The sequence below is a fragment of the Catharus ustulatus genome, chromosome 2, assembly GCF_009819885.2.
Source record: "Catharus ustulatus isolate bCatUst1 chromosome 2, bCatUst1.pri.v2, whole genome shotgun sequence".
Classification (NCBI taxonomy): Eukaryota; Metazoa; Chordata; class Aves; order Passeriformes; family Turdidae; genus Catharus; species Catharus ustulatus.
In genome coordinates this window covers 91,187,674-91,207,716 of record NC_046222.1, presented here as the reverse complement: position 1 = coordinate 91,207,716, position 20,043 = coordinate 91,187,674, and the positions used below count along the sequence as shown (strand labels likewise).

Here is a 20,043-nt window from a genome sequence, read left to right as displayed (position 1 = left end):
CACAGATAAACACAGCATTTTAGAAATTCCCATGAAATCAAACACAGTCGTTTGGAAGCCATAGCACCTGTTAATGAAAACAACTTCTTTTGATTTAATGACATTATTTGCCTGCAATTTCTTCTTATTGCAAGCCTTAAATCACAGCAAGCTCATGTGAGTAGAGGCTAGCAGACAAAAGGCCATACCAGAACATTCAAAACTTAAGTTGCAAAACACAAAAATTGCCTATTTACAGTTAAGGCAGATAGCTCTTTGCTGTCTGTAAATTTTGGTAAGTACCAGGTAAATTACTGAAGGAACCACTAAATGAAAAGACAGCATTAAAACAAAGAAGTATTTGCCTTGCTCAAGACTAGAACATGAGTTTTCAGTTACTAAACCTGAAAAAGACTCAGTCCTTCTGAGCTTCATAACTGAATGGAGAACAGCAATGATATACAACTGGAATCACACCCAATGAACTCAGAAATTCACATTGTATAGAACTCAGATTTTCATCAGCATGTAAGAAATCAACTTCAGGAAATACTTTTTTATAGTAACAGGACACATAATGTGGCTTTAAAAGTTCAATACGTATTTTTGTAAGCTAAACCAATTTCATGCAAGCAGGCCTAAAAATAATTGAATCTTAGCAACAAAACTAAGAATTCTGTACCTGGTATTTTAACTGCGCCACTAGAAGAAGTATCATCAGTATATGGATGGCTGCTCTCTACCACAACTGGTTGTGAAGAGAGGCGACCACTTTGTGAATCAGTTGCTACATCTTCTAGCTCTGTAACACAAAGCTCCAACAACATATCAGCAACCTAAGAAAAGAAAAATACCCACTTTACAAACTGTATATTTAATTAAACCAAGAAAACTAAACAAATTACCATTCTTCCCAAATTTAAAATAAGTAACTTGGTTTTGGAAATCTGATTCATAAACCATTGTATTAACTCAAAAATACTTTTTTTGATAGTGTTAGAGCTAGAAAAACTCCTCAAACTAAAAGCCAAAAAACTTCAGTTTTCAGTAAGTAAATGACAACACAAATAATTGTTTTCCCTTAGAGAAAAAGCAAACTATTGAATCTGAACTATAGAGCATACACCAGCATAGAAAGATATAAATCATTAACCAGTATGTAATATTGCAAAACACTGTTTAAGGAGGAAATGCCAAAAGTACTAATTTTTAAGTAGTCTCTAATAAAAATTCTGGCTGCAAAACACAAAAACCCCACACAAACCCAAAGCAGTACAGTAACTCACTATTAATGATAAAAAATCCCCCCAGAATTAATGTATAAGTGCACATCGAGCATGTACATAATTTCATTTGGAAAACTCATGCCCAACATAAATATACATCACCACAATTTGGGCAGGGTGAGTAAACGAGTTTTAGAAATCTTAAAAAAACACATTATTACTCATAGTTGAAAGGTAAAACTACAACAAATATTAAAAAGCTTTCAGTTCATTACTGAACACACATATTCTGTAATTAATTTATGGTTTGTTACATTTGCCAACTGTGCCAAAAAAAACCCCCACACCCATGGATACTTTGTACAAAGTTAGAAGCTTCAATACATGAAATGTAAATCTTAAGTTAAGAAGAATTTTTGTATCATTAACAATATAATATACTAACAGCATTTTTAGCTAGCAATAATGACTGCACCATTTTGAAAAATAAAACTCAGATGCAAAAAACCACTACAATAGAAATTTTATAACTAACATTCTACACATCAAGTAAACAGAGTTTGGTTATTTCCGCTTCATTCCAATACCCGCTGACACTTGGTCAATAAAGAAATACATTCTATCTGAATGTCTAATTGCTACATGGAAAATGGAGAAATTAGTCTTCTACTAACATCTGCAGCACATGCATATATTCACATAATATTTCCATTAAAACAGTTAACATTCACATGCATTTAAGTTCAACTCTAATTTTCATGTGTAAGAAGCTTCTCAGGGTGTTGACCTGCACTTCCAATACAAGTATTCCAGCAAGCTAGTAATAAAAAGGACCCAGTCAAAAAGCAACAGAAACAGAAGCTGACCTGTGGGTAAGCCGTGCCCATGCCAGACAGCACAGCTGAGAGAACATCTCTTCCCTTTTCTCCCGCTCGGTTGGACACTGCAAGCTTTAGCAGGTCAACCATGACTCGTGTGTCATCTGGTACCAGGAGACTTGTAAACTCATCCAAGTACTGTGGTTCTGGGCCAGACACCTTACTCTGGCTTTCTACATCCTACAAAACAAACAACAAACATTCCTCTGAATTCAGAGAGCTTTTTTAAAATGCAGTCATTTACATAATAACTTCTAAAGCACAAAAGTCACAAAAACTGCTTGATATGAGCATGGTAAGGACTTAAGTTTTGAGAAGAGGATTGACAACATTACTTCTTTGGTTTTTGTCATGGTTTCTGCAATAATACTGGCAGCTCCAGGGTCATCTGTGACTGGAATGAAAGGACGGGAAGAGGCAGCAGCAGCTGAAGGAGTTACAGCAGACGGTGTCACAGCATCTTCTGAAGGAACAACCTAGCCAGAACAAATAAAAACTAATGAAAACTTCAACAAGACACTGTAAAACCTTTAAGAGTTTAGCTATTTATTAGAAGGGCTAGTGCTCAAAGTAGCAATTTAAAAACAGCCGTAAGTTCAAAACTAACAGATTCACTGCCTGTATTTTTAGCTTCTATTTTATGTTCCTGGTGTGGGTAAAACAGCAAACACTCAGTGTCAGCTGCTACAAAAACATACAATAAAACATCAGTGCCTGCAGAAAAGTCTACAAAACACAAGGCAAGCCCTGAAAATACATATCAAGTTCACAGGTTATAAATGCAAAGGATCTCTTCAGTAGCAAGCCTTTTCTTTTTTCTGCTTTTATTAGCAGTTGAGAATCAACACAGTAGAATTTCATTCAGGGTTTCACGTCTAAATCTACGTTTACAATTAAATTTTCATTTAAAATGGTCAAATATAACTCCTGCAAAATGAATTAAACAGCTCTAAAATATTGCTAGAAATCATCACAATTGCATTTAAATGACAAAATGCTTTCTGAAAGTTCAAAACTGATCTTACACTAAAATTTTAGGTTTTTTTCAAATCTGACATGTGCAGAGAACCTAGTCCTGAAATTGGAGTGTGAAGGAATTTGTGGATCTCTGATACTATCAGACTAATTGAGATTTGTCAGATTTACAGTTAAAAACTATAGAAAAAAAATTACGTGACACTTTACCTCCCCTCTCCTGTCCTGCCATGGGTTTGGGCTCAGCCTCTCCTCGATATCTCCAAGCACACACTCATCTCCATTTGCAGGGCTTCCTGCAGAAGCAGCATCTGATGGGGGCGCTGGTGATGAAGAGGGACATTCTACTGGTGCAATCATACTTGCAGGCATCAATGCTCCAACAACTGCATCCCTGAAATCATTTAGGATGGATTAACATAAACCTAATTATACTCTCTCGTTGAGCTGGAAAAATTTTATTAGCTTGTCTTAATAAAATAAAGCAAGGTTTCCAATCTCTAGAATTTAGGGGGTAGTTCACTGTTATCCTCCTCTGGGCTTCATGCTTTAATATTTAACATGAGTTTCTCTTTATAAATTTTAGCACAAATACTCTGTTCTCTACTAACAATGACAGTACTGCAAAGTTTTATTGTTATTTCCACTCTGCCTTCTACTGCTTCCCCCATATCATCCATCATTATTTACTCACACTGATTCCACATTATTTACTCGAGCATTTCTGAACCAACAATTTTTCCCCCAGGCAATGGAAACTTTTGTAAACATAACAACATAAAGCTAACATCAATCTAAAATTTAAATGAAGCTTAGGCCCATCCTGAGGAGTTCAAACTTGATAAAACAATTTATACCTCACTCAAGAGCCCCTAATAGATGGTAAGTTATGTCATCTTTTGCTCTGCCACTGAAAGAATGTTTCCATGCCTACCTGGCATACATGATTTGCAATGCAATCAGTATGTGAGACAGTGCCTGCTGTTTGGCAACATTCCCATCAAGTGACAGGAGAATCTTAGCAAGGGAAGGACGATTTGGCTTGGAACTGTTTGCCCCACTGATTTTGTTACTAGCAGCAGAAGAATCTGCATCTGAAGGAACACCTAAAAAGAGGCAGGGGGAAAGACAAGGTTAGCAGTTCTTAATGGCAAAATACATGAAAGGAAATGGTTTATCTAATTTCTTGTTAAATCAGAAGAGATGACTGAAACTAACTCTGCAAAAGATTCTTAAACTGCAGTGCAGTGCCTACAGTTATAATATTAAAGTTAATACTGAGGCTTTCTAACAAGGGCTTTCATAAAATAGTATTTGATCTTGTTACTCTCTTATGAGGATTAAGGTAATACAGATTGAAATATTTTAGTGATCAGCACCAAAACCAAGTTTTACTTACATAAACATTCTGAAATGAGAATATTTATTAGGTACAAATTGGTTTGGTCATGAAAAAGCTTAATTAGCAAAACGTTTGATGCCTTTATATTCAACACAAAGCACTGCTGTTTTGAGTCCCTAATTCTTAAGTCACCTTAGAAACAAGAGGTAATGTGCAAAAAGATTACTAATAGTGTAGCATTCATCTATCATTAAGTCCATAAAGAGAAACTCCCTAGGGTGTTTGTGAAAATATGTTGCATTTTAATTTAAAAGTTCTGCTTTCATGAGGAGTTTTGGTTGGGTTGGCTTTTTTTTACCAGGTGTGTATTTTGTGGCTTTGTGATCTTTTTTTAAACCATTTTCTTTTGCACTCTTCTATCACCTATTAAACCACACACAAAACAAACACTCCAATGACAGGAAAGGAAAAAAACAATGTAAGGCAACAAATACCCACCAAGATAAGAAGCACCTAAAGGGTCCCTCGCTGTCTGGAAAAGGACTGGTTCATGAACAGAAGGCGTAGCTACATCCACTGTTGTCCATGCCACACTGTGGGAAGACCCACAAGCAACTCGGGTGATTTTCTGGCCTTCCAAGCCCTGGACAAGAGTGGGTTTTCTATTGACTGTAGTAGTTCCATTGCCTTGTTGTCCATGGTCATTGTCACCCCAAGCATAAACCTGCCAGGAAAAATTCCCATGTATTATTTAGCTTCAATGCTTACCTCATTTAAATGCTTTCTTAAAAATTCCTAAAAGGAATGTTAGTGATTTGTGCTAGTAATCTAAGACACTTTAGACAATTTATTGTCATGAAATTCCCCCACTCCATTAAATAATGCAGGCATTATCATACATTAAAAGGAAAAAAAAAAATCAAAGCAGCACTTCATCAGATGATTCATAAATTATTGTAGAGTCATAATTGATCAGTTGATTCATAAATCACTCAATGTTCACAGTAAGTTAGAAAAATTTCAGTAATTTCACGACTATAAGGCGCACCCTTTTGACTAAAATTTTCCCCCAAACCCGGAAGTGCACCTTATAGCCTGGTGCGCCTTATCTGATGGACAAAGTTCAGAAATTTGCCTACCCAGAAGTAAGAGCTGCGAGCCACGGGGGGAGCTGGGAGGGCCATGGCTGCCAGGTGGAGGCGGGGCGGAGCGGTGGTGGGCACGCCCTGGCCCTGTGGAGACGGGGCGGCCCCTCCAGAGGCACGGCCCGGCTCCGTGGAGGCGGCACGGCCCCTCCAGAGGCACCCCCCGGCCCCGTGGAGGCGGGACGGCCCCTCCAGAGGCACCCCCCGGCCCTGTGGAAGGGGCACGGAGGGGCAGTGGCCATAGCCCGGCCCCGGAGAGGTGGCACAGAGCAGCAGCGGGCATGCCCCAGCCCTGCTGCGTACAGGCGGGCCTGGGGCCCCGCAGCACCGCCCCTGCCGGGTACAGGTAGGCCCGGGGGCCAATGGCTGCCGGTTTGAGGTGGGGCCTCGGCCAGTAACCGTGTGGGGGGAGCTGGGGGCGGAGCCTCGCTGCAAAAAAAAAGCGCGCCTTATAGTCCGGTGCGCCTTATCTGATCTATAAAGTTGCAAATTTTGCCGACTCCCCGGGGGTGCGCCTTGTAGTCCAGTGCGCCTTATGGTCGTGAAATTACTGTAATTGCTTAGTAATTACACTGGAGATCTGAAACAATATTATGATAAAGCTGAAAAATCTGTCCAGAACACTATGACTGCTGCTGCATTTCCAGAGTAAGAAGTAGAATACTGATAATGAGATAATAAAAAACACTAAAAAAGCTACTATGACAAAAATATTTCAACTCCAATACTAATATTTTAAATATTAATACATTTTAAATTACAATAATGCTTATATTTATGCAGGACTTATAAAAGTAAATAAAAATAATTTGAAATTTTTCTTGCATTTAATCAGCACCAATGCTGTTATACTTTCCTTCTTGAATCAAGGGAAGAGGGGAAAGGACGGTGATACACAACATACCTGTCCAGTGTCAGTCACTGCCAGACAGTGGAGTGCTCCCACAGCCACGTGCACAATCTTTTTACCCCTCAGTCCTTCCACAACCTGTGGCTTCCGTACATGCACATCTGTGCCATGGCCCAGCCTGAAGTAGTCACCTTTACCCCTGCAACAGACAATAAATGTAACATTCAGAATAACTGGATTGTTCACACATTCCTCTTCAATGTAGGTTCCCAACTGAATATATTTCATTTATCACTGCCTGAAACACACACACCAACTACCAAATGCTTCAAAACTGAATCCCAAAGGCATAAGAATGAGGATAACTGCAGCTCTATTACACTGTAGCTTCTTACCTCAATATAGAAGAGCATGATTATGACTATTTTTTATTTGCAAAGCAACTGGCATTACATTTAATTTCCTTTGCTGCAGAAACAATGCAATTATAAACACAAAACTCACATGGTTTGGTAAGACTTAGGTATATTTAACTAGAGAGGATAAATGTAACAACAACAAAACCTTTAACCTAAAAGCCTGCTTCCATGGAAAAAATACACAGGGAAATAAAAATGTTTTCAAAACTGAGTTTTTTCACATTGTTGGAAGCCTCAATATAGATTTTCAAGCCTCCATAATTTAAATTCTTCCGAAATTGTTATATACATAAACCGCACTAAAAAAAATAGCATGCACAAAATTAATGTAAACAGCTTAAAATGCCTCTACCAAGAATTTCAGTAAAGAAGAAAAAAACCCTGATATTTCTTCCAGCTATGTTTTTAGTAACCACTCACTCAATTCTTTTGTTCACCACCAATTTTTCTGAAGCAAGGTGATATTATGCTGGAGAGAAATATGATACAGAGTACTGTTATATACCTAAAGTTGTAACTCAGTGGTGATTTTTTTTTTCCATAAACCATTACAAATTTAAGAAGAATAAAAGTTTAAAAGCAATCCAGGTATCCCCAGCTGAAACAGACCCCAAAAAATCTCCTTGTAGACCTGTAATGTCCTGAAATAGCTGCAGACTTTTGACTAGACGTAAGTGTTAAGAAAAACTAGGGCAAGGAAGGAACAAACAAGAATTTTGGAATAAGTTGTTAATAATTTTAAAAAAAAAGAGACTGTCAAATTATCTTTGCTCTTGCTTCCTTTGTCACCACAAAAAAATGAAAGGAGAACAAGAAAGAAATACAGTTTCCAACGGTCACTCTGAAAATCAACATCTGTTAAAAATTTTTCTCCCCTTTAACAATAGTAGTAACTTATAAAAATGAAATTTTCAAGGATTTCCTCTTCATGTTATTCAGCCACAGTTGACAACACAACAAAAATGATTGGTTTAAGTCTACTTAGTTTTGATACACATCAAATAGGTCACAGTCTTATTACACAAGGATGGGGTAAGACCTTGATCTGATTAGTGCATGAAGTAAGCTCTCAGATTTTACAAAAAGATTTATAAATTCAAAAAGCCAGATTTGTGTTCAAAACAAAGCAGAAGCAAACAGGCAAATAGGAGAAAAATAAAACCATATCTGAGTAGCTCTCAGTGATCAACTCATACCAATTCTTGCTCCAAAGCATCATTACTCGCAACTCAGTGGCCTTCTGAGCAGCAACAAGCTGTTGTTGTGCTCCTGTGTTCCCAAGGAAGTTCTTCCCATCTGCTCTGAATTTCAGCTTACTTCCTTACTCTCCTGCATCCCTTCCTCAAGTCTCTGCTAAAGCTGTAGGCTTCATAGTCCAAGCTATGGCTCTCAAATTTTCTTTTTTCCTCTCCACTCTTTACTTGTCTCACAGTGACCAAGAGAAGAAACGATCTTCCCTTTCTGACACTAACTCAATAAGAACCAGGCATTCAAACAGAGTACAGCAAACAAAGCATGCTACGAGACACAGCGTGACAGAACGAATGCAGCTCACCTGGAAGAGCTGCCAGCTTACAAAAAGCACACAGATAAGGCACAAATGGGGTCAAAAAGCATTAAATACAGCACACAGTTAGCAAGCGCTTTGTTAATACCTCCTGGCAAATGTAACATACCATGTCCATACCACTCCTGACTTGGTGAGTGCCAATGAGAACTGTGCACCACACTCAATCTGACAAACGCCTTGGCCGTTCAGTCTTTCAATGTTCTGAGGAATGTTGCATCCTTCACTTCCTCCTCGGCCCAGCTTTCCAAAATCACCATCACCCCAAGAAAACACCAAACCTAACAAACATCAAATTGCAACGTCAAACAATGATCACAGTACTCCCATGTGCTAGAAAGCTTCTGGAACAAGATATTCCTACCTTCATCTGTCAAAGCAAGAGTCTGAGCATCTCTGCTTCCACAAGCAACCTGAATGACTCGGTGGCCAAGGAGCACTTTAACCTACAAAACAGAAGTAGTAAGAAGTTTTCAAAGAAATTATGTTTTAAAACCTTACAAACATTTGTGAAGTCTTATGACTCATCTTGGTCATTGTGCCCAGCCTGAGCAAAGAACTATCCAGCCATGCTCAGAGTCCAACATTGCTACATGGTAACTTCCAGCTATGCGTCAAAGCAGATGCAGGACATGAATGCCTATTTACATCACTTCCCAAGAAAGAGACTGGATCATTTTGGCCTTTCTGAAATAGCTTAACTTTCACAAGAGTATGGGTACCAAAACCTAATTTAAATCACTCCAAAACAATGTCTTCACACTGCCTTCGTGTTTTTTGTAACTTCAGCTTCATGCTGCTGTCATTTGTTAAAAATGTTTGCATTTCATCAGAAACAGGAAACATTGATTTTACCATTTTAGGCTTTAGCTGTGTGGTATTATCTCCATGTCCTAGTCTTCCATATTCACCAAGACCCCAGGTGTAGAGTTCACCACTAGAGGTAATAGCAGCACTGTGGGAACTGCCACAGGCAATATCACGGATGCGTTTGGTTTTCAATGCTTCTATCAGCCTGGGTTTATCACAGTTCCTGGAGAAATGAACAACAAAACCATTGTGTTCATCATGAAACAGCCACACAATATACTCCATCTGTTGCAATACAAATTGTGCAATGACTAACAGTAATCAATAGAATCAAGAATATGCAACACTTTGATTGCAAGATGTACTCTTTAGTAGCACCATAAATCCAAAGTTTACCCTACTTTAGTGCACTTCAAAGTTTATTTAAAGAATATTTTATGTCTATGCTGCCAAACTTAGGTGAGAAATTCAAAATATCAACTCAATGAATCAATTGAACAGTGCATAATAGAAACCGAAAACCAATTTCCTGTCACTGCCCAAAGCTGAGTGATTTATTAGCAGTGGACACACAATAAGATTAAGAGATGACACTCATCCCAACTTTGCTCCTCATGACAGAGAAATCTAAAGTAGAATTCACTGTTAGTCTTTAATGTGAATACTGCTAACATTTATTCTTCATGTGGTTACAGTGTTCTCTTAATGCCAAAAAAAAGATTCCACTCAGGATTTTCTAATATTGGTTGTACCAGAACCACTAACAAGACTCCATAAAATTATGCATGGCCTCTGGAAATACTGGTACTGGGAAATGGCCCAGGAGTTCCAAATCTCACTTTCAGTAAAATTACATAAAACATGAGGCAGTTGAGCAATAAACAGCAATATTGCTCTCATCTGGACTTCCCTTTTCATTAGTCTGACCCAGCCTTATAAACTTATTTGCTGTAACATATTAACCATCTGCTTTCACTTTATATGTGTTATGGCAGTCCTCAAAATATATCAGAATGACAAAAATATTTACCCATGGGTTTTGTTTATCAGGGTTTTTTTTTTTTTTCTTTCAAAATACTGTTCTGTGGGTACATACAGAGTAAAATCTGAGAAAATTCAAATTTCTCTCAAAGATGTCCTTCAAGCGGTGGAAGATTAAAGTATGTATTACTAAAAAGTGGAAGAAGTTTATTTCTGACTAACGTGTCTGTGAACTGAAGTCTTAAGAAAAGGCTATAAAATGATGGTTTAAATTATGAACTGTTACAGATGTTACAGCTTAGGAATATAAAATTGCTATGGTTTTACTCCTCAAGGCACCTCTGAAAACCATACCTTACAAAAGTAACCAAAAACTGCATGTCCAAAAATATGGAATTTCATCAGTGAAATTTGAAAATACTAGTCAAGACTTTACCCATCTTCCTAAATACTATATTAATTGAATGCCTCTTTTCTAAATGGCTGCAGTCTGCTACAAATGCTGCAGCATAAATTGGTATACGCTGTGGGGAAAAAAAAGTCCTCTTACAACACTTTTCTTTTATTCCTACTGTATTAAAAATCTGTTGTTGTCAATAGTGGTGGTCAGTTGTGCTGTAACATTCAACACAAATCTTTTACTGAAATATAAATTTGGAATCCTTACATTCGACTGAAGTGACCAAGTTTTCCATCATCTCCTTCACCCCATGAAAACACCTTCCCATCAACTGTTAATGCCATAGCATGTCGGCCACCTAAAATTGTAAACATACATTTGCATTTTTGAGCTCTCAAGCAGGCAGCAGCAGGTCTTAGAAACAATTTGACATTGCTGTTCTTCTACAATGCAACTGTACAAGCCTTTCAGCTTCATAGACATTACTTATTTTCTTTGGAACTTTTATGTGATTTAATTTAAAGTAAAAAACTTGTGTGACAATAGGTCTCCTGGCACATATTTAAAAAAAAAAATCCACCAAACCAATAATCACTCAATTTTCTATTTTCAGAGCTGCAGGAAAAAATAATGAGAAAAACAAACTCATCATTTGGAAATATTAAAAATGAAAATATATATCAATCAAATGCAAACATCAAAGTTACTTTCCAGCAGATAAGAAAACTTGTACAATCTAAATTCACAGATTTTAATAACAGAACCATTAGATTTAATCTGACATTGTATACAACAGACAGAATTCAATAACCTGTATTTATTTTTTAAAAAAAGAATTTGATATGCTAGGGCATCACAGCACCAAAGAAAACTGCCCAACAACCATTTTCAGGCTTAATATGTTACACTTATGTTTATAGAGATAGCAATAGTCAGTACCTGAGTGAACAGCCACCTTCTTTACCACATAGTTGCTGAGAGCTGTAATCTGGCGGGGAATAGGCACAGTTCCACTAGATATTCCTAAACCCAGCCTTCCATTTGTGGCTTCTCCACAGGCATACACTTTACCCTCTACAGTCACTAAAATGAAAAAAGTTTGAAATGCCATTAGTGTTTCACAATTTAAAATCTGTTTCTGCCCTTAAATAATTATATTCATTTTAAACTTTTGTTACCTGCAAACAGGCTTTTGGATCCCCCCGCTACTTGCACAACATTCAAGGCAGACAAGGTTTCAGAAAAGGAAGGGACTTTTATCTAGAGTAGACAGCAAATAAAAATCGTTACAATTCATTTTCATGTTTTACACTCTAAAAGAGACGAGTTCTCAAGTGATAAACCAATTATCTAACAGGTACTTTCAGATGCTTCATCCATGCCAATTAACATTATACCAGTAACGTTAAAATGCTTTCAGTATTAAAAAAATTAATACTGAAGCCGTGATAAATATAAAACCTGAGAAAAAAATGAAAGGCGATATGAACAAGGACTTCCTTTTAGTAAAGTTTTCTTGAGAAAACTGCAGAATACAGGAAAGGTTAATGCTCGAGGTACTCTATGGATACAATAGTATACTTTCACAAGATCAACTGGAGAAATGGTCTCAACATAATTTTCAGATTAATGAATGACCTTTTAAATTGATTAGGCATTTGCAATGTATCTCATCTTGTATTATATCAAAATTACATGCAAATGGCTGCACACTGGGCTGAAATTCCTATTACACAATTGCCAGCTATAATACAAAAAGTTCACTAAAAGTTTTATTTTATGTGTGCAAACTCTACAGGAATAGAATATTTAGAGTGCTACACATTTTTTAAACAATTAGCACATTATCATCTAAAACAAATGACTAAATGGCTGCTAAAAATCAAGCCAGATTTCAGACTACCAACCAAAGTGCAAATTTTCTCCAATTTTCCACCCAGCAAACATCTACATGTTTTAACACTAAAAAGCCACCAAAACTTACTCTTTGTAGCTTTTGGTAATAAACTGCAAAATCCTGATTAAGTCTGAATTAATTTTAAGTTGTGTAACTTGTATATTTTATTTTTCACTGTTCTTCTTTTGTACTTAAGTGTGAAAACAACATACCTTGGAACCTTTTAGCCCTCCCAATTGGTCTTTGTCATTCAGTCCCCAAACAAAAACTTTGGTTCTTATTGTAGCTGCTGATTCAAGCCCAGCTGCCTTCTTTCTAACAAGACTGAACATATTGAGAAAAGAAAATACAGTCAGTTTAGCAAATAGCATGATGTAGCATAGGCACCTTTTTACTCTTTTTACTGTATTTACTGATTTTTACAGGTTGGAACAGCTTCAGGACTCAAACTACACTACCACAGTGGAAAAAAACAACAAACAAACAAAAAAAACCCAAACAAACAGAAACAAAACAAAACCACACCATGTGCCACGTATCAAATATAAGCACATTAAGCTTTTAGCTCAGTTTCCAATCCCAAATATACTGCAAAAGGGGATGAGTCATACAAAATGTTACACCTCACCAGTGTGATCATCTCAGAGAATGTATTTATAGACAAAGGATCTACAGTAATTTCACGACTATAAGGCACACCCTTTTGACTAAAATTTTCCCTGGAACCCGGAAGTGCGCCTTATAGTCCGGTGCTCCTTATCTGATGGACAAAGTTCAAAAAAATTGCCTACCCGGAAGTGCGAGCTGCGAGCCACGGGGGGAGCCGGCAGGGCCATGGCTGCCAGGTGGAGGTGGGGCGGAGCAGGGGCGGGCACGCCCCGGCCCTGTGCAGGCGGAGCCGCCCCTCCAGAGGCACGCCCGGGCCCCGTGCAGGCGGAGCCGCCCCTACACAGGCACGCCCCAGCCCCGTGCAGGCGGAACCGTCCCTCCAGAGGCACACCCCGGCCCCATGCAGGCGGGACGGCCCCTACACAGGCACGCCCTGGCCCCGTGCAGGCGGAGCCGCCCCCCCAGAGGCACGCCCGGGCCCCGTGCAGGCGGAGCCGCCCCTCCACAGGCACCCACCGGCCCCGTGGAGGCGGAGCCGCCCCTCCACAGGCACCCACCGGCCCCGTGGAGGCGGAGCCGCCCCTCCACAGGCACCCACCGGCCCCTTGCAGGTAGCACGGAGGGGTGGCGGCCATGCCTTGGCCCCGCTGGATGCAGGCGGGCCTGGGGCCCCGCGGCACCGCCCCAGCCAGGTACAGGCGGGCCCGGGGGCCAATGACTGCCGGGTTGAGGCGGGGCCTCGGCCAACAACCGCGCGGAGGGAGCTGGGGGTGGAGCCTCGCTGCAAAAAAAAAGTGCGCGCTATAGTCCAGTGCGCCTTATCTGATCTACAAAGTTGCGAATTTTGCCAACTCCCGGCGGGTGCGCCTTATAGTCCGGTGCGCCTTATGGTCGTGAAATTACTGTACTTACAATTCCAATAAACTAAGATAATGATTTCTCTTTACTACCATTCAACCTAATTAATGTGTTCTTCCTCCAATCATCTCCAGAGTTATAGGAATATATAGGCACTAAGGTTCTTTACCACTTCCCCCTGACTTCACCAGTAGAGATACCTACCTCCCAGTGTTAGCTTTATCATCATCCTCTTCCTCATTATCAGAAGCCAGGAAAGGGACTGCAGCCAAATCTTCATCCTCAGCACGTATGCGCCCCAGTATGCTGAGGCCATGTATCTTGCAATCAATGCCAGAGCTTCTGCACTGCTTGATTGCAATTTCAATATATCTGTGATACTAAGAAGAAAAATGCTCTATTGACATCTTTTGGGTTCTATGTAACTTCATAAAACATAGGAAAGAATCAGAATTTTTGCTTGACTTAGTCATTTTAAGAAAATGAATTGTTCACTTTAAATGCTTCACCCCTAAAAAATTCATGCTTTATCATTAGCATATGGCCTCATTCATATGAGAAACTTCACTCTCAATCTCACAGAATTCATTATGCATTTCTCCTTGCTGTTGCTAGAAAAGATCAGAACTGCTATCCAGAATTATTCACAAAATTTAAGTTTATTGGAATGTCTTGCTGGTTCACAGATGTACTGATTTACATAAACCCCCCTAAAATATCTAAGTCTATTACAGTGTTACTTTGTGATTATGGTAAAACTTTTTAGAATAATTAACTTTACTAACTTGCCAGAAATACTGCTAAGTTAAGAGGAAAAATAAAACACCAGGCTTTAATGATCACAACAATGCTTTTCATCCATCTCTTGCAGTACAATATTTTTCTGTTGCACGCAAGAGTAATCCACACATGAACTTCACTTACTTCAGCACAATCACTGAGTAGAGGCACTGTGGTGTCTGTAGGATTTATATTGATTGTCTTTAGCTCTATAAGGTTATTTAAGGAATTACCCCCTAGAAAACAAAACACAGAATGAAAAACACTTTAGGATATGGCGTTTGTTTCACAAACAGGCACACTGAGCATGTTAAACAGATGATTACGTTAACAAAAACCAGATAAATACCTGCTGTTGGGTGCAAAACAAAAGATTTGACTTCTTACAGAACATACACATACCTGAAACTACAACTAAGGACGGCATGTAGCTGCTGTCTGCAGGGTCCACTATCATCTTTAGTCTGTGAACAAGAACATCTGGAAAAATCTCCAAGCGAATCCAGTGCTAGTGGAAACACAGAATTTTGTCTTTAGATAGCATTGTTATGACCACCATATGATTAACAAGAATACATATGCAATGTTTTTGAAGAAAGAATGGAAAACATCTCTGAATGGTACAGAACAGCTGCAATATATGGCAACTGGCCAAAGGGAAATGACCTCGTGAACGTCTTGCTTGTCCTACATCCAATTACAAGAGAAACAGTTGTAGCAAGCAATTTATTTCAGCCAAGACCAACACCACTGAGAACACAGAAAGCACAGTACCACTGGAGTTTAAATAATGGTTCATAATGTAAGTATTAGGTTACAGTCTGTAGAAAACCTGGAGTAAGGATACTTGGGAATATTCTCAGCATGGTCATCAATAGAGCATCAAAACATATTGAACAGATGCCCAGCTGCAAATCCTGGTGCCTAGGCTGGTCACAAAGCACCAGTGCAGGACAATGAAACCGGTAAACCATAAACTAAGGAACAATGCCTTTTATAAATTGTCTGGATGCAGGAGTCAAATGTACATTAGGCAACTTTGTCAATGACACTAAACCAGGAGAACCTGTTGAACCCCTCCAAGGCAGAGAGACCTCGATAGACCAGAGGGCTGAGTAATCACTAATTGTATGAAATTGAACCAGGGCAAGTGTGGCGTTCCCATCTAGGACAGGGAAATCCTGCTTATACTCACAAACTGGGGAATGAGAGGCTGCAGAGCAGCCCCACAGAAAGAGAGCTGGGGGTTCTAGTGGATGAACAGCTGCACAGTGTGCAGCTCACAGTCCAGAAAGCCTCCTGCATCCTGGGCTGCATCAAAAGAGCAGTGACCAACAGGTCAGGAGAAGGGATTCTGCCCCTTTACTCTGCTCCTGTGAGACCCCACCCGGAGCGTGCTGCATCCAGCTCTGGGGTCCTCAGCGCAAAAAACCCTCATGGACCTGGCAGAAGAGGGCCACAAAAGCAATCACAAAGATGGACCACCTCTCCTACAAAGACCGGCCGAGAGAGTCAGGGTTGTTCAGTCTGGAGAAGGGAAGGCCCTGGGGAGACCCTTTTAACCATGAAGTATACCAGAATAAAGCACTTGGGGCTTAAAGTTACCTTTCCTTGTGAACCAGAAGACTGCCAGCACTGCTCACTACCATCAATAAGACGGGAAGCCTGATTCACAGAGGATGAGACATTCAAATTCTTGACTATCCTTGACCAATCATCCAGTAACATTCCTCGTTGGCTACTGTGCCGTCTCTTCAGCTGCTTTCCAGAACGCCCACTAAACACGGGAGACTGACCTGCATGGTTAAGTGACACATTAAGCATGCACCTCTCAAAGAAAGTTCCTTCTTTGAATCCCATAAGCAGGGTGAAAGGAAATGCAACAATCCAACATTTTGAGTATGTAGGCTTCATTTAGAACACAGGTGCATGTCACATCGGCATGGTGACACTACTTAGTAGACAGCACCCGCGCTTAAAGGGTGTAGCAACTTTTTTTAAAGGAGTCTTAACTTTACAAGCTTTTGACTAGACAGCTATTTGAAAAGGTCCTTCCCTTTAAAATACAGATCAAAATTTATTATGATATGTAATTCAAATTAGAGGCCCACAGTACACGAATTTTTTACACCACTACAACATATGAAAAACACGCAAGTAAACCTCAACAAAAATCCCCTACCAAAGAACAGAAACAGAAAAGTTGGAACACTGGAAAATTCAAATCTTCTTCCAGAAGAAGGTGGTTTAGTGAGATGCAGATTTCCTCCCTGCAAAAACCTTACTTCCACTTCCATTCACTATTTTGTAGCATCTAGAAATCTTGATGAAAAGAATATTCTAACTCTTCTGTCCTACACAGGGCAAGGGAAAGGATTACAGATTCGCACCCATTCTAGTGGCACAGTCATATAAACTAATTTATTAAAGGAATGTCTTTCTTGCCCATTAGACAAACCATCATGCATACACAATCCATGTTCATGATCTCTAGGGGGGAATCAGGTTTATTTATTTTCCAAAACAATTACACTGGTAATGTGTAAATACAAAGAAATTCAGTCCAGAAATCAGCATCATCCTGCAAATACTATGTTAAAATTAATAGCTAGACAGGTGAATGGAAAAGAAATAAAAGGAAATGTCAGGTAAGTTTTGCATAACAATGCAAAGCCCAAAATTTTTGGAGCTAAAATGGCTGTACCTGTTCTTGCCCTAGGTTAAAAAAAAGTTTAACTTTGAGTCTTAAAAGGCTTCCCTCTTCCACCACACTCCTCTGGAGCCTCCATATCAGAGGAAATGAGGCAATAGCCATCACACACTGATAGGCAAAATAGCAGAAGAGCAACTGAGGCATAAGAAGGCATCTTAGGTATTGCGAGCTGCCCCTAGCACCATGAGGATTCCACTCACCTACATCTAGGCTGACAGCAGAAGGTAGGAGGATTAGAAAATTACAGATTTTACTCTTGGTGTAGGTAAAAATGCTATTCTGACATGTAGAGTTACTGATATAGACATTTTTTAAACTTTTTAACACGACAGAAAAGGTTTAAGGGTTAATATTTTGTTGTAGTCCATCACATGCAATTGTAGCAGTGCTATAAATGTTCATTTTCTAGGGGATCAATCTGAACACTAATTTCATCATATTAAGGAGCTGAAATTTAAAACTGTTTTTTTTCAAAACAGCTTAAATGCATTTTAAAATAATCTAAGAAACACTTAGACTGCAAAACTTACCTGGTTCATTTATTCTGCCAAAAGTATGTCGGGTGTTGTGCTTCCTGGTTTTAAAACACGTTTCACAAAAGTCAAAATCATCACAGTTTCTGCATTTGAATCTAGGTCCATTGATAGGAAACATCTGACAGCCATCACACCTGATTTGACCAGAGAAGAATAAGTCTATATATATATGGTACAAGTTAATCATTCACATGAGACAAGGTAACAGAATCAGGACAATAAGGATAACCCCTATACACTAAGATAAATCATCACTTACGTGACTCCAGGATGAATGCTGGGGACCAATTCCATTTCTGACAACAAGCCAGTCCAATGTGACTGTTGAGGAAAGTCTACGATAACATCTTTTCCATTGGCACTAAATGCTGTGACAAAAATATGGAGAAAACACAAGGTGTTACAAATCTCTATAAAATAAAGTTGAAAGTATTTAGGGTAGTTAGTATTCCATTTGAATTCCTCTACTTGGATTTCTTTATTTTTTTTAGAAACCATTCCCAAGCAAGCACATACTTCTAGGACAAATACAGTATGACCAAAATCTGAACCTCTTCAAAGAACCTGTGCTCCACAGATTACTTCAATTACATCCCTTACAGCCTGACACCAGGGGCATGCCACTTCCTCATCGTTTCCTTATGAAGCCTTCAAGTTACAATTACAGTAATTTCACAAATACAAGCCGCACCAATTTGACCAAAATTTTGGTGGAAACCCGCAAGTGCGGCCAATATTCCGGGGCGGCTAATACATTAACAAAATTCTAAAAGCTGCCAACACGGAGGTGAGAGCCCGCGGCAGCCCCAAGCCAAGCTGGAGCACGGCCGGCCCCGGCAGAGGTGGGAAAGCCTGGCAGAGGCGGGGCCAGCAGTGCGGGGGGCGGGCGGCAGAGCCTGAGCCAGCAGGGCGGGGCAGGGGAGCGGCAGAGCCCGGGCCAGCAGGGCGGGGGAGCCCGGGAGAACTGGGGCTAGCAGTGCAGGGGAGCATGGCAGAAGCAGGAAGGCCGGCGGGTGGGGCTGCCTGGCAGCGGGGGAAGCCCAGCAGAATCGGGGCCAGCAGCGTGGGGGAGCCCGGCGGTGCGGGGGCCTGCAGTGCCGGCCAGGGCGAGGAAACGCGGCAGCGGTGCAGACGGGAGGGGGCGGCCGGCGAGCCTGGCGGCGGCGGCAGCCCTGCCGGCCGGGCGAGCGAAAGCAGCAGCGGGGCGGTGCTGACGGGAGAGGGGGACCAGCGAGCCCGGCGGCGGCAGCAGCCCTGCCGGCAGGGCTAGCAAACACGGCGCGGGGCGGCCAGCGAGCCCGGCGGCGGCGGCGGCAGCCCTGCCAGCCGGGCGAGCGAACGCGGCAGCGGGGCGGTGCTGACGGGAGAGGGGGGCCAGTGAGCCCGGCGGCGGCGGCAGCACCATCCGGCCAGCCCCGCCGAGCCGTGGCGCTGAGCTGGGCCACCCGGCCCCGTCGGCAACCATGAGCGGGCCGAGCCTTCCTGGCCCCGCCCCGAGCCAGTAAAGCCCGCTCTGCCGCGATCCTGTTACTAATTGGCCAATTTGTGAAAGCTGCGCACGGATTCTCGCTATGAACGAAAGTGCAGCTAATATTCGGGGTGCGGCTTATCTATTGACAAAGACAGCAACATTGTCGAGGCACCGGAAGTGCGGCTTATAATCCGTGCGGCTTGTATTCGTGAAACTACTGTAATTCTTACATGAAAACCATTTGTGAGTCATCCAAAGTGTAAAAGAGAATTACAACAGGAAGCTGCACAGATGCATAAAGATTTTTACTGTGTGCAAATGAAGTGGCTCAAAAGCAGATGGATACACTAACAAAATGGGCTGCCACAGAGTACAGTAATTTCACGACTATAAGGTGCACCCTTTTGACTAAAATTTTGGTCCGAACCCAGAAATGCGTCTTACAGTCCGGTGCACCTTATATAATGTACAAAGTTGCAAAATTTGCAAACCCGGAAGTGCGAGCTGTGAGCCGAGTCAGGAACTGCGGGAGCTGTGGCCGCCAGCCGGGGGGACGCTGGGACACAGCGCGGCTGCCGGCCAGGGAGAAGCGGCGCAGCTGAGGGGA

At 40.9% G+C, this 20,043-nt stretch overlaps 1 protein-coding gene across 3 annotated transcripts in view; it reads right to left on the bottom strand.

Moving 5' to 3' along the window:
* Positions 1–20,043, bottom strand: part of HERC2 (HECT and RLD domain containing E3 ubiquitin protein ligase 2) — a 106,341-nt gene that overhangs the window by 24,483 nt on the left and 61,815 nt on the right. For all 3 annotated transcript variants that reach the window (XM_033053062.1, XM_033053064.1, XM_033053063.1), the window contains exons 51-70: positions 18,225–18,333; positions 17,960–18,099; positions 16,322–16,512; positions 15,119–15,224; positions 14,861–14,952; positions 14,141–14,316; positions 12,682–12,793; positions 11,751–11,832; positions 11,512–11,655; positions 10,840–10,930; positions 9,237–9,414; positions 8,746–8,827; positions 8,491–8,662; positions 6,450–6,594; positions 4,899–5,124; positions 3,993–4,164; positions 3,269–3,452; positions 2,419–2,559; positions 2,072–2,263; positions 662–815 (exon numbers count right to left, since the gene is read on the bottom strand). In XM_033053062.1, the coding sequence (XP_032908953.1) occupies positions 662–815; positions 2,072–2,263; positions 2,419–2,559; positions 3,269–3,452; positions 3,993–4,164; positions 4,899–5,124; positions 6,450–6,594; positions 8,491–8,662; positions 8,746–8,827; positions 9,237–9,414; positions 10,840–10,930; positions 11,512–11,655; positions 11,751–11,832; positions 12,682–12,793; positions 14,141–14,316; positions 14,861–14,952; positions 15,119–15,224; positions 16,322–16,512; positions 17,960–18,099; positions 18,225–18,333 (2,889 nt within the window). The remainder of the gene's footprint in view (positions 1–661; positions 816–2,071; positions 2,264–2,418; positions 2,560–3,268; positions 3,453–3,992; positions 4,165–4,898; positions 5,125–6,449; positions 6,595–8,490; positions 8,663–8,745; positions 8,828–9,236; positions 9,415–10,839; positions 10,931–11,511; positions 11,656–11,750; positions 11,833–12,681; positions 12,794–14,140; positions 14,317–14,860; positions 14,953–15,118; positions 15,225–16,321; positions 16,513–17,959; positions 18,100–18,224; positions 18,334–20,043) is intronic.